This window comes from Megalopta genalis, chromosome 1, assembly GCF_051020955.1.
Source record: "Megalopta genalis isolate 19385.01 chromosome 1, iyMegGena1_principal, whole genome shotgun sequence".
Classification (NCBI taxonomy): domain Eukaryota; kingdom Metazoa; phylum Arthropoda; class Insecta; order Hymenoptera; family Halictidae; genus Megalopta; species Megalopta genalis.
In genome coordinates, this window is record NC_135013.1 from 3,595,933 (window position 1) to 3,610,856 (window position 14,924).

General features: G+C 40.6%; 1 protein-coding gene across 5 annotated transcripts in view; it reads left to right on the forward strand.

Moving 5' to 3' along the window:
- LOC117223634 (uncharacterized) overlaps positions 1 to 14,146 on the forward strand; it is a 280,088-nt gene extending 265,942 nt beyond the window's left edge. For all 5 annotated transcript variants that reach the window (XM_076519029.1, XM_033476011.2, XM_076519032.1 and 2 more), the window contains 2 exons: positions 7,973 to 8,208; positions 10,209 to 14,146. In XM_076519029.1, the coding sequence (XP_076375144.1) occupies positions 7,973 to 8,208; positions 10,209 to 10,326 (354 nt within the window). In that variant the 3' untranslated portion in view covers positions 10,327 to 14,146. The remainder of the gene's footprint in view (positions 1 to 7,972; positions 8,209 to 10,208) is intronic.
- Positions 14,147 to 14,924: the final 778 nt, after the last annotated feature.

Sequence of the window (14,924 nt, forward strand, 5' to 3'; positions counted from 1 at the left end):
GCATATTCCTCTCGCCGCGAATAAAATATCAAATAAATGATTCGCATATCTCGTATTCAACGAGCCCGATGATCTCCATAATGACCATCCGCTGCAGCCAGCCCCTAGCATTAAATCATCGTTAGTCGCAATTCGAAAATTTCGATTGAAAATGCTCCTTCATAAAACTGAAATGAGAAATCAATTTCGTTTGGTAGCAGATTCCGCGAGACCGCAACGGCTCTGAATGTCCTCAATTAAAAATTATTCCTCGTACAACCGAGAGTGAAAAATTGATCTCTCGTTCGACCCTTCAACGTTCCACATTCTATCATTTTTTAATATATTTTACAATACTTATTTTATTATTTTAATATTTTATTACTTTAATATTTTAATTTTTTTTTTTTAATATTTCAGTATTTCAGTATTTCAGTATTTCAGTATTTCAATATTTTAATATTTCAGTATTTCAATATTTTAATATTTCAATATTTCAATATTTTAATAGTTTATTAATTATTTACTAATTAATAGTTTAATATTTCAATATTTCAATATTTCAATAGTTTAATAGTTTAATATTTCAATATTTCAATATTTCAATATTTCAATAGTTTAATAGTTTAATATTTCAATACTTCAATATTTCAATAGTTTAATAGTTTAATATTTCAATACTTCAATATTTCAATAGTTTAATAGTTTAATATTACAATATTTTAATATTTCTATTTTTTTTCAATATTTCAATATTTCAATATTTCAATATTTCCATATTTCAATATTTCAATATTTCCATATTTCAATATTTCAATATTTCCATATTTCAATATTTCAATATTTCAATATTTCAATATTTCCATATTTTAATATTTCCATATTTCAATATTTCAATATTTCAATATTTCAATATTTTAGTATTTTAAAGCGCCCCTTGGCATGTTCACGAATAAACAAACAAACAAACTGATTACGATGTCTTTGTGAAAATAAAAACTTTGAGGAAAATAAAAAATGATAAAATAATTATTTCCAATAATTACTCTATTCATGTAAAATTTTGATAAACGATCGCATCGATACGGATTTTGTGAAAGAAAAATTGTTAATTTCGAAAGGATCAAATAATAACGAGACAAATAAATAAAATAACTGTGATAATAAAAAAATTTAAATAACTGTATATAACGAATAAAATAAAATAAAACAAAATAAAATAAGAATAAAATAAAATAAGAATAACAAGAGGCCAGACATTTATTCTGGCTTAAAAGAAACGGAATAATGTTCATACTTAACAGGATATTAATAGAAATCTCTGTCACGAGTGGGACACGTTTAAAGTACGGCAAGGGGTTGAAACGGCTGTTCCGCTTTCAAAAGGTGTCCGAATATTAACGCGAGCCATTGTATTTAGCGCGGAACGAATAATCGACGGGGGTTACCTGGGAGGGCAGAATATTACTCTCGCCGAGAACACCAGCACGCGTAATATTAGAAATATTTCAATGGCACCGCACTGCGAAATATGCAAATGCCGGCGCGGCGCGACGGCGAAACGCGGCTCGCGTTTCTTTGCGTTTACCCCTATCGCGTAGGAAATATATACGGGAATGCTTGTTGCCCGGTCATTTGCCAACTGTAATGGAGCACCATGTCCAATTTATCCGCCTTTGTACCCGCGCCTTTGAGCACGAACCGTTCCCGCGTGGAACGTGCGCGTGTCCTCCCTTCGCGCGTTGTTACGGGCGAACGAAAAAATGCCGTTTTAACCTTCCGGTCCGTGCACAGGGGTGCTTCACTGCGGCAATATCTCCGTTATCGTTCGCGATGCCGAAAAATGCCAGAGGAACAAATTATACCGTTCAAAAGGACGCGCGTTCCAGTGGAAATAATTTCTTTCCGAAGGTCATATTTCTCGAGATCTCAAGGTCATCGGTGATTTTTCATATGGGTCCATATATTTCTGTCATCGCGATGCGACAGACGAGATCGAGACGAATCCAATGACCTGTAGCAACGTGACCTTGACGCGACCGTAACGAGACTTTAACGCGACCTTGAATACGAATAAATGAGCATTGCTCATTTAACAAATGAGCAATATCTCCGTTATCGTTCGCGATACTGAAAAATGCCACAGGTACAAATTATACCGTTCAAAGGGACGCGTGTCGCGGTGGTAATAATTTCTTTCCGAAGGTCATATTTCTCGAGATCTCAAGGTCATCGGTGATTTTTCATATGAGTCCATATATTTCTGTCATCGCGATGCGACAGACGAGATCGAGACGAATCCAATGACCTGTAGCAATGTGACCTTGACGCGACCGTAACGAGACTTTAACGCGACCTTGAATACGAATAAATGAGCATTGCTCATTTAACAAATGAGCAATGTCTCCATTATTGTTCGCGATACCGAAAAATGCCAGAGGAACAAATTATACCGTTCAAAGGGACGCGCGTCGTGGTGGTAATAATTTCTTTCCGAAGGTCATATTTCTCGAGATCTCAAGGTCATCGGTGATTTTTCATATGGGTCCATATATTTCTGTCATCGCGATGCGACAGACGAGATCGAGACGAATCCAATGACCTGTAACAACGTGACCTTGACGCGACCGTAACGAGACTTTAACGCGACCTTGAATACGAATAAATGAGCATTGCTCATTTAACAAATGAGCAATATCTCCGTTATCGTTCGCGATACTAAAAAATGCCACAGGTACAAATTATACCGTTCAAAGGGACGCGTGTCGCGGTGGTAATAATTTCTTTCCGAAGGTCATATTTCTCGAGATCTCAAGGTCATCGGTGATTTTTCATATGGGTCTATATATTTTTGTCATCGCGATGCGACAGACGAAATCGAGACGAATCCAATGACCTGTAGCAACGTGACCTTGACGCGATCGTAACGAGACTTTAACGCGACCTTGAATACGAATAAATGAGCATTGCTCATTTAACAAATGAGCAATATCTCCGTTATCGTTCGCGATACCGAAAAATGCCAGAGGAAGAAATTATACCGTTTAAATGGACCCGCATCGCGATGATAATAATTTCTTTCCGTAGGTCATATTTCTCGAGATTTCAAGGTCATCGGTGATTTTTCAAATGGGTCCACATATTTCTGTCATCGTGTCGCGACGAGCGAGATCGATACGAATCCAACGACCTGTAACAACGTGACCTTGACGTGACCTTGACGCGACCGTAATACGACCTTGAATACGAATAAATGAGCATTTGAGCATTTTTAATCCTTTGCCCACTTGCCTGACGATTCCCAGAAAAATGACTGGTATATTAGGGTCACGGCTGACCCCGGAGAAGTACAAAGAGATAGTTTAGAAAAGCTGACGAATTATTTTCTTTCCTTTTTTTGTATTCTTAATCAGAAAATTGAACTTTTACCGCGGAATTGTGTGATTCGTTGAAAATTCATTCGCCGATTCGAACGTGCAAGAACTCGATTACTTTAACAGCGAGATGCTCGAGGTGAGCGATTGGGCGGAAGCGGGATCATAATTCGCGAAACGCCTGCGATAAATAATTGTCGGAAAGCAACGCGCGGCTATCGAGTACGCATTCGGATAGAATTAATTACGCGCCGGCCCGTTTTATGGTTGCGAAGCCGTGCCGTCGTTACGACGGAAAACTAGGATGCGCGATCGCGAATAATTCTTTTCACGTTCATCGATTGCCACGGGTAATTTGCCGAACGGAACGAGTTGTCCGTGGTTGGTCTTACTTCACGTGAAGAACCGGTGTATTTTCATCGCGTTCGGCTCTGGATAGCGATTCTCGTATAAATTCGAATCGCCGCTTGAAAATGCGAGTCGAGGAGCCGGCCGATTAGCCGAACGCTTTTATTTACCGGCGCGGTCGTTATTACGAGACTATTGCCGCGCCGCGATGTAGAGAGTCGCGACTATAAAAGTGCGAGGCTGCGAATCGCCGTCGCGTGTCTTCGAATAAATAACCGCGGAATTTCGAACGGCGGAACCGCGAACACAGAAATTGTCGAACGCTCCGAAGCCGATCGGTGGACGCTTTGTTGCCGTTATCCGTGCGGTTCGGATAAATCAGAATTTTGCAAATTAGCTGCGGAAGGGCAACGCGGTCGGTAATGATGCCAAACATAATTTTTATTACGAGATCGCATGGAAGTGAATTCGATCGGAAGAGAAACGAAGTTAATGATTTTTAGAAAAAATAATTGTTTCTGAGATATTTTGTTTAGTTTGTTTTTTTATGTTTTTTTTTTTATACAAAGGATGTACAACTTTAGACGTCAAGGTCTATAAGTCGTTGACATGGGAATGTCGTTTTTTAGTTGTAGGTTAGGAATATAATTTTTTATTTGTAGGTTAGGAATGTAATCTTTTTATTTGTAGGTTAGGAATGCAATTTTTTTATTTATAGGTTAGGAATATCATTTCTTGTTTGTAGGTTAGGAATATCATTTCTTATTTGTAAGTTAGGAATGTAATTTTTTATTTGTAGGTTAGGAATATCACTTCTTATTTGTAGGTTAGGAATATAAATTCTTATTTGTAGGTTAGGAATATAATTTCTTATTTGTAGGTTAGGAATATAATTTTTTATTTATAGGTTAGGAATATCACATTTCTTATTTGTAAGTTAGGAATATAATTTCTTATTTGTAGGTTAGGAATATCACATTTCTTATTTACAGGTTGGGAATATAATTTCTTATTTATAGGTTATAAATGTAATTTCTAATTTACAAGATAGGAATATAATTTCTTATTTGTAGGTTAGAAATATAAATCCTTATTTGCAGGTTAGGAATACAATTTCTTATTTATAGATTAGAGATACAATTTCTTATTTATAGATTAAAAATATAATTTCTAATTTATAGGTGAAACGTTAATTGATTTCGGTGTGAAAAGCAGCCGCAACATTTCAATTAGTACGACGAAACGATTGAAAAGTGAAGAAAGCGATAAACCTAATACCCATTTCTGCTGCAAATTAATGCGAAGCAAGAATACCGCGAAACTCTGCCCACTTCTGTAGGAAAATTTCAGTAAATCGCAAATGGCAACTTTGCCGCGATTTATCGAACTTTCTGGCTCACAGATTTCATCGTATAATTCCAAGGAATCACGGTTTAGTAATCGGGGACACCCTTCCGGGGCATTTCGAGTCGAGATTCGAGAAGCTGAGAAATGGCCGGAGTTGGTGAATCTCGAATTAGAGGAATCCGAAACGGTTCGATGCGGTGAACAGCGGTACAGAATCTCGTGCAACAATAGCGCAAACGTAGGGAGTAGGAGTGGACGATAAAAGAATTCCGGGCGACATCGGCGCAATCGCGGCGGCGGCGCTCTATTTATTGCGCTTTATTTGCATTCCCGGCGAGTTACACGCGATTTTTCGTCCCTCCATTTCCCTTCGCCCGTTTTTTCTCTCTCTCTCTTCGTTCTCTCTCTCTCTCTCTCTTCGTTCTCTCTCTCTCTCTCTCTCTCTCTCGTGCGTGCTCTCTCTCTCTCTCTCGCTCTCTGTCGCTCTCTCTCGCGCTCTGTCTCTCGCGCTCTGTCTCTCGCGCTCTCCCTCTCGCGCCCTGTCTCTCGCGCTCTCTCTCTCGCTCTCCCTCTCGCGCTCTGTCTCTCGCGCTCTCTCTCGCGCTCTCTCTCTCTCTCTTGCGCTCTCTCTCTCTCTCTTGCGCTCTCTTACTCTCTTGCGCTCTCTCACTCTTTTGCGCTCTCTCTCGCGCTCTCTCACTCTTTTGCGCTCTCCCTCGCGTTCTCTCTCTCTCGCTCTCTGTCGCGCTCTCCCTCTCGCGCTCTCTCTGCCCTCCGCCAAAAGGATGTGAAACGAGCTCGAGGATCGAGTCCGTCGACACGACGGAAAAACATTCCTCCGCGCCGACACGAAAATCACATTCGGCCGTGCCCCGTGACGTCGGCCGCGAATTTATGACGCGACGAATCTTTGGCAAGCACGCGACGACCTTACCTCGCGCAAAAAATATTGACAGCCCTGTGTCGCGCTCGCGACGCTGGAAATTCATGCGGGGCGGTGTTCTACACGCGGCGTTCGTCGCTGACGGCCGCGTCGAATTTCGAGGCGTTCGCACTGATCTGACGAAAAAAATTTGTGGAACAGAAGTTAACGCGAGCACTTCGAGGAGAACGAGGTGCAATGATAAAAATTTCGTGGAAATTTGTTGTTCGATAGGAGGCTCGGGTCGCGTCGACTATTTTTAAATAGGTATTCTCTTGACTTGTTGTTTATGCTATTTTTATTTGTTCGTTTTATTTATTTGTTTCCCCTGAAAATATTCAGGATACCTTAAAATGAAGTAAATAGTTTTTATTGCAATTGGAGTTTAAATAGCAAATTGTAGCTACTTTTTATGTGTGACGAATATACTCGTCGTGACAGGAATATTGGCATTTCTTTGTGACCACTATACTCGTCGTAACGCGAAATATTGGCATTTCTTTGTGACGAGTATATTCGTCGTAACGCGAAATATTGGCATTTCTTTAAGACGAGAATACTCGTCGTGACAGGAAATATTGGCTTTTCTTCGTGACGAATACATTCGTCATAACGCAAAATATTGGCATTCCATCGTGACGAGTATACTCGGCATAACGCGAAATATTGGTGTTTCTTCGTGACGAGTATATTCGTCGTGACAGGAACTATTGACGTTTCTTCGTGTCGAGTATACTTGTCACGACGGGAACAATGGCATTTCTTCGTGACGAGTATACTCGTCATAACGCGAAATATTAGGATTTCTTTGTGACGAGTATACTCGTCATAACGCGAAATATTGTTATTTCTTCGTGACGAGTATACTCGTCGTAACGCGAAATATTGTTATTTCTTCGTGACGAGTATACTCGTCGTAACGCGAAAGATTGGCGTTTCTTCGTGACGAGTATACTCGTCATAACGTAAAATATTGTCATTTCCACATGACGAGTATACTCGTCAAAGACAGCTAACTGGTTAAGCGCTCCATCAGATCACTGTAAGTACTAAAAAACTAATTAAAAAATAGATACGGTTATGGAATCGAATTTACATAAATGATCATAAATAATTTGAAATTTCTTGTACCATTCATTTTTAGAATAAATAGAATTTAGAGCTAAATAAATTGGTCCTTGATTAACGCACCCAACCACCAAATTTATGGAAAAATGACACCGTTGTTGTTATTATTGTTGTATTAATAAACCACGTACGGAGAATTAATTTGAAGTCGCGAATTCCATTCTGTTCAGCTGTCTTTTAAATTGATCCGAAAAAGAAATTAGACGATCATCTCGTCGCCGGCTGAAAGAGAGCCGGTGCACGAAGTGGAGGGGGGAGGGGGAGGAGCAGGAGGATGAGCGGGCCGTTGCCTATAAATTTCAATTAAACGGCAACGTCGCCGAGGCCCGTCGCTAAAATTACTTAAAAAGTAGTTTACGCTAAACAAGTTAATTGGCAGCTCGCAGTAACGAGGCCGAGAGGGCCGCGACAATTTTTCATCGGCCCGGTTGAGAAGTCCGGTTGGGATGCCCTCCGGCCGTGGCCGGCGCAGGAAATTTAAAAACGCTCGTCCCGGCCGATTATTAGAATAAATTAGAAAATTTCCTGTCCTCATGTTTTATTAATAAACAACCGCCGAATAGCCGCGAGCGAACTCTGCAACACCGCCCCGTACCCCCCACCCCCGCCCCCATCCCGTCCGCATGTATATTTATAAACAAGGGTGTATCCGGCGTCGTTCGTTCCGGGTAACGATAGCAATAAGAAGAACGATCGCGGAAAAAGGAGGAGTCGAACGCTGTCGTGGCGGAGCGCCGGAGCGGCCGGGGCGGCGGGGAGGGGGAAGCGGCTGCAGAGTGGGAGAGCGCGCCGCTCGGCTGAATTTCAAATTCCCGTTTAATGGTTCTTGAGCGAAATTTCATTCTTCCTTTCATTTTGTCCCGCGCACTTTCAGGCGAACTGGTACAGAGCGTCCCAATACTGCCGTTACCACGGTATGCATCTGGCGAGCATCGCCTCCCAGGAGGAGAACGACAGGCTCGAGAAACATATTAAGGACTTCGGGCTCGGGCACGAACACTTCTGGACCTCTGGCACCGACCAGGCCGAGGAAGGCACTTTCTTTTGGATGGCGAACGGCAGGCCGATCACTTTTGAGAACTGGAACGTCGGCGAGCCGAACAACTTCAGGTAACGATTCGTTTCAACGATTCGCAGAGTGTCAGAATGAACGAGTCGTAAGATTCGTCTTGTAATATTATTGATTTGTAGAATCGATTGTTACGTTTTGACTCGGACAATTTTTAGAGGTTTTTAATGAGGATCGGACTTTTGATAGACTGCGGACTTTTGTGCGAAGGAAGAATTTGTTCGCGTCGATTGCGCGCGACGTCTTCGATACGTCCATTTTAGGCCTGAATGTCTTAGGACGTAAAATGGACGTCGGGAGGACGTAGAGTTCGGGAGATGTCTTTGAGACGTCTTTGAGACGTCTTGAAACTGACGTTTTTGAAACGTCTTTGAGATGTCTTTGAGACGTCTTGAAACAGACGTTTTTGAAACGTCTTTGAGATGTCTTTGAGACGTCTTGAAACAGACGTCTGAAATAAAACGTCTTTGAGACGCCTTTGAGACGATTTTGAGACATCTTTGAGACGATTTTGAAACATCTTTGAGACGCCTTTGAAACATCTTTGAAACGCCTGAAATAAGACATCTTTGAGACGATTTTGAGACACCTTGAGACAATTTTGAGACGTTTTTGAGACGCCTTTTAGACGTATTTTTGACGTCTTTGAGACGTTTTGAAACAGACTTTTTGAGACGTCTAAAATAAGACGTCTTTGAGACGTCTGAAATAAGACGTCTTTGAGACGCCTTTTAGACATCTTTGGTACGTCTGAAATAAGACGCCTTTGAGACGATTTTGAGACGTTCTTGAGACGCCTTTGAGACGTCTGAAATAAGATGCCTTTCAGACGCCTTTGAGACGTCTTTGAAACGTCTGAAATAAGACATCTTTGAGACGATTTTGAGACACCTTTGAGACGATTTTGAGACGTTTTTGAGACGCCTTTTAGACGTATTTTTGACATCTTTGAGACGTTTTGAAACAGACTTTTTGAGACGTTTTTAAGACGTCTAAAATAAGACGTCTTTGAGACACCTTTTAGACGTCTTTGAGACGTCTGAAATAAGACGTCTTTGAGACGCCTTTTAGACCTCTTTGGAATGTCTGAAATAAGACGCCTTTGAGACGATTTTGAGACGTTCTTGAGACGCCTTTGAGACGTCTGAAATAAGATATCTTTCAGACGCCTTTGAGACGTCTTTGAAACGTCTGAAATAAGGCATCTTTGAAACGATTTTGAGACGTCTTTGAGACGATTTTGAGACGTTTTTGAGACGCCGTTTAGTCGTCTGAAATAAGACGTTTTTGAGACACCTTTGAGACGTCTTTGAGATGCCTTTGAGATGTCTTTGAGATGCCTTTGAGAGGCCTTTTTGACGTGTTTGAAACGTCTGAAATAAGACGGCTTTGAGACGCTTTTGAGTCGCCTTCTAGATGTCTTTGAGACGCCTTTTAGATATCTTTGAAACGCCTTTCAGACGTCTTTGAGACATCTTGAAACAAACGTCTAAAATACGACGACTTGAGGACATATAGAACCAGACGTATTAAATACGTCACGAAGCAAACGTGGGTCTGACGTCTGAAATAAAACGTTGCAAAATTCGTCCGTTCCACAACGTCTTTAAGACACCTCTTTCGAGACGTCTATAAGATATCTATAAACGTCTTTAAAACGTCTTTAAGACGCCCAGTTTTGTAACGTAGGACATTCGTGGGACGTTCGTAGGACGTTTGTAGGACATTCGTAGGACGTCCGTAGGACGTTCGTAGTTTGTTCGTAGAAAGTTCATAGGATGTTTGTAGGACGTTCGTAGGATGTTCGTAGAATATTCGTAAGCCACGCGTAACATCTTAACGACGACTCAATTAAAATATGCAACCTATTAAAATACGCAAATAGAACCTCCAAGTAACCAAAACGTTAACGACGCGATATTAACGAGCGACTTTCGCCCGAGCCATTCCGTCGAAGTAATCCAGGGCTCCGCGACGAAGAATGGGGATCGGTGCGGATCGCGACTTTGAAAACGGCGTAATTCACACTCGATGTTTTCAGATACGAGAACGGCGAGGAGGAGCACTGTCTCGAGCTGTGGAACAGGGACGGCAAAGGGCTGAAGTGGAACGACAGCCCGTGCAGCTTCGAAACGTTCTTCGTCTGCGAGGTGCAGTGATCGGGCGGAACGTATTCGAAAGTCGTCGGGGCCGCGCGATCCGATCCATGATCCCCGCGCGATCCATACATCAACGTTTACCCACGAGTCATCCACGGGTCTTGGCCGGAAGCCGGGGCTCGACGCGACGCGCTTCGCCATCGATTTCCTTTCGCTTCTGTGGACCCCGGAACAGACCGGATGAAAAGTGACTTTCAATGTGTGTGTCTCTCTCTCTTTGTGTGCGTGCGTGGTGTACGCGCGCACGCCTGTGTGTGCGTGGCAGTGCCGCGTTTCACGGCCAGGCCGGCTCACGGTTACGTCGGGAGAGTGCGTTCTTTCTCCCTTTTCGCGGGATCGACGATGGATCACCGCCGCCTCGGGAAGGATCGCGACAGGACAATGCGATCAGGCCGCGATCGACGCGATCGATCAATTTAGAAACGTTTACGGGATTCGAGCCTGTGATTCGACTTATCGAGCCGCCTGGCCCTCGATACGGATTATATTATCTCTCGACGTTCATTCGGAGGAATGCAACGCGGCGAACGCAGTTCTCTCGTTGCGATCGTACGACGCTCGTTCTCGATTTTTCCTTTTTTCTTTTTTTCTACGATTTCTTTATCTAGACTACCGATTCGGAACGAATCCGTCCGAGCATCCGAAAGGATTCTCGGATGCGCGCGCGATCGATTCGCGACGATTCGCCTAGTTTCCGGCTGTTAATCTGAACAACTCGATTGTCCGAACCAAATAAGAAAACGGAGACGTTCGGATGATGGAGACGTTGCCTTGACGAATCCTAAGGCGAAATTATTGTTAATTTGCAACGCGGTAAATCGGCGCGGATTTGGACTGTTCGCGCGAGAAACACATATACAGTAATGTCTCTCTAATTGACGCTCGGATTGTGCACAAAAATGGACAATTTGGGAGGAGAAGATACGATTATTCGAGCCTCGCGGCCCGTTTTTATAATTGTTGACAATCGGTAACTATAAAAACGAGCCGTCCATTACTTTCGTCGATGTTTCAAATTTTCGAAAAATTTGTCGATGCTCGAACGGCTATAACTTCGTGCAAAAATATCGTACAACAATGGAACTCGGCTCGTTTTAAAGCCCGAAGTGTCTACTTTCGGGCGCCGTCCGTCGATTCCTTCGACAATTCGCGACACATGGATGGGGAACCTCGTTCCAGACTTTGCGCAACATTTCTAACCTCCGAAACATCGGCGAGATTCAAAATACTGTAACTTCGTGAACAAAAATCGTGGAACAACGAAACTGAACTCATTTTAAAGCCTGAAATCTCTACTTTTTTACTGTAAAATTCATCTTCGTCGAAAAAATTGTTCGGAGACACGGCACGCAGGAAATTGTAACAATTTATATCGGACGAAGTTTAGGGAAATTTAGGGAATCTTGGAATTAGAAACGGCGTACAGTAATGTCTCCCTTACTGACGCTCGATTTGTCCACTAAAATGGACAATTTGGGAAGAGGAGATACGATTATTTGAGCCTTGCGGCTCCAATATAGTGTAGAATAATCGTTTCTCCTCTTCCCAAATTGTCCATTTTCGTGCGCAATCTGAGCGTCAGTTAGGGAGACATTGCTGTATTTGGGATAGTCGAGAAGTCGGGGGTTCGGATAAACGAGGTGCCGGTTCAATACCGACTAAATGTTGTATCGATCGATCCGCTGTAACCGATATCGCGAATCTCCATATTTTTTTGCAACGAAATCCCTTGTTTTCGAATCGTATCTCCGGCTCGCTAAAATACAGTGGATTTACTCGTCGATACACCGAACATGCGATACAGAGTGAAAAAAATGAAAATACATCTCGGAAGGTGCGTCGTCTGTTGCACGATTAATTATATTTTTAACGTTCGCTCATGCGATGACTGCGAGTAGATATTTTGTTTCTTTCTTTTCTTTTTTTTTCTTCGTACGAACTAATATAGAAGAACAGAAATTAAAATTAATGATACCATTGCGTTGAAAGTAAATATAAGTTTCTTGTAAATTTCGGTATTTGTTTGTACGTTTGTTTCTTTGTAAAATTAGAGGTAGAATTCGCCCGTCGCGTGCGAATGAACGGGACCAATGAACGGGTCGAGAATCGCGTTATAATTATCGCGTTACTTTATGAATTTCGAATTCTCATTTGTACAAGGTGGCCCCTAAAATGTTTCGCAATCCAGAAATTGGGATTCCTGAGGTGATTTGAAGTAACTTTTTCCTTTGCGAAAATGTACTACGAGGCTTCGTTTACGAGTTATTAACGAAAAACGCGGAGCAATCGGAGAGCGAGCGCGGCCGGCGCTCTGCCCTTGCGGCCAATGCCGCGTCGCGCCGGCCGTCTGACGCAGCGGCAGCGGTCGCGAGGGCGGGGCGCCAGCCACACGCCACCTCTCATTGGCCGGTGTTTTTCGCTAATAACTCGTGAACGAAGCCTCGGATCGCATTTTCGCTAAGGAAACAGTTGCTTCAAATTGCCTCAGGAATCCCTCGCTTCCAGATGGCATTTCTAGGACACTCTGTATATTGGTCAGAGTAATCTATTAAGAGAACCGAACGCTCCGAACGGAAACGAGCGGTAACCGAGCGAATATTTCAACGAGTAAATACGACAATACTAACAATGGTTTTAATCAGTTCTTATAGTGCTACCGGAAACCGAATATCGCAAGTAACGCGAGCCGAGTTCAAGCGACAGTGCTTGTAGCGGCGTGAGAGTATCCAGTTAAGTAGATTACATTAGTTTAAGGACGCCAGTATGTATAATTCCGTTGGAGAATTCACGGAACATGCACGTTAGTTCCTTTCAGGAGGAAATAAGTCACAATAGTTAACGTGCGTGATCGATCACAGCTATGATAAAGAAACATCGGTGACCGCTGGATCGCAGATTTTCTGCATTTGTAATAAATTTGTGCATTTTTTGTTCCTTTTTTCTCTTTATACTTGTGCGATATATAAAATCTTTCAATATAATCTTGCGATATATAAAAGGGTTCTCTACCTGTATACATGAATAAATTGTTATTATTAGTATTATTGCAACAAAATAAAACAGAACAAATAAGGGCAAAACAAAACTGTGCAGATGTTGGAAGAATTTAAGAATTCTGTTGCAGTATTTTTGACTCATTGAAATTATTAAAAGAAGAAATTAATTTCTATTTTATTTCCTATTTTATTTCTATTTATTTTATTATTATTATTGCAACAAAATAGAATTGAACAAAGCTGTGCAGATATTGGAAGAATTTAAGAATTCAGTTCAATATTTCTGACTCACTGAAATTATTAAAAGAAGAAATTAATTTCTGTTATTTCCATTTGTTACAATTCACTTGAAAAATTTCTATTTTGCTAAAAAAATCCGCGGTTTGGTGATCACCGAACGAAATCGAGGAATCATCGAATTCTATCGTGGTTTCGGATTCCCGCTGACTTTAACGAGTAAGCACTTCGATTCGCAAAGAATTTTTTATCACCTTCTTACGATCACTGAAAATTCATTGTGAGCACAAGGGAAGACACGATAGCACATCTAGAAACCGACCCGTAAAGACAAGCACCGATTAAAACCAATTTTAACCGAATAATAATATAATCATTTACTTTATTGCGTAATTATATTGCGACCGAAAAGCGAACGTAACAAAAATTCACACTATATGGCTACGCGTGAAATCGACTGCGAAGGAACAGCCGCGAACTTATTATTTCATTTGTCGAGAGCCGAGGTGAGAAACATCGTGTCAAAAATTGCTGTACGTGGCATCATTTAGTGCTATACAATAAAATTCGAGTTACATTGTAACGTCGATGCAAGACTTCTTATTTCCCACTCACAAATAAATAGAATATAAAGATTAAATTAAATGTGCACTAAAAATTTGTAAAAAATTTGCATAATGGAACGTACATCGCCTCGTTCTTATTTATTAGGTTCTACCATTTTTTTAAATCTTTGTTTATCTCAAACAGGTATAACAATAGTGTACATTATTTAATATATTTAATATTTTAATTTTATTCACCAGAAGAATTTGGTTAGAAATTTCTTCAATAACTTATTCAATTATAGTAAATTATAACTATAGAAAAACAAATTAAGAACCCTATGTTCTTTGACTAACATACTAAACTAACTTCTACGTTAATTGTTATAAATCATTTATTTATTACAGCTTTATCCAAGAAACTAATATTTTAGTAATAATCAGATTATGATTAAAATTATTTCCTGTAAGTGACTGAATAAATCCAGTTTTAAAAGATATAACTTATATTTTATGATAGCTCCTTTACTTATTCATAGAAATGTTGTTCCTTTAATTATATTTATATTATTTATAAATTATTTCCTGTAAATGACTGAGTAAATCTAGCTTTAAAAGATATAACTTATTTTATGGTAGCTCCTTTTCTTATTTATAGAAATGTTGTTCCTTTAATTATATTTATATTATTTACAAATATAAATCAAATTGTATATATAATATTAATTATAAATATAAATCAAATTGTATATATAATATTATTTACAAATATAAATCAAATTGTATATATAATATTAATTATAAATATAAATCAAATTGT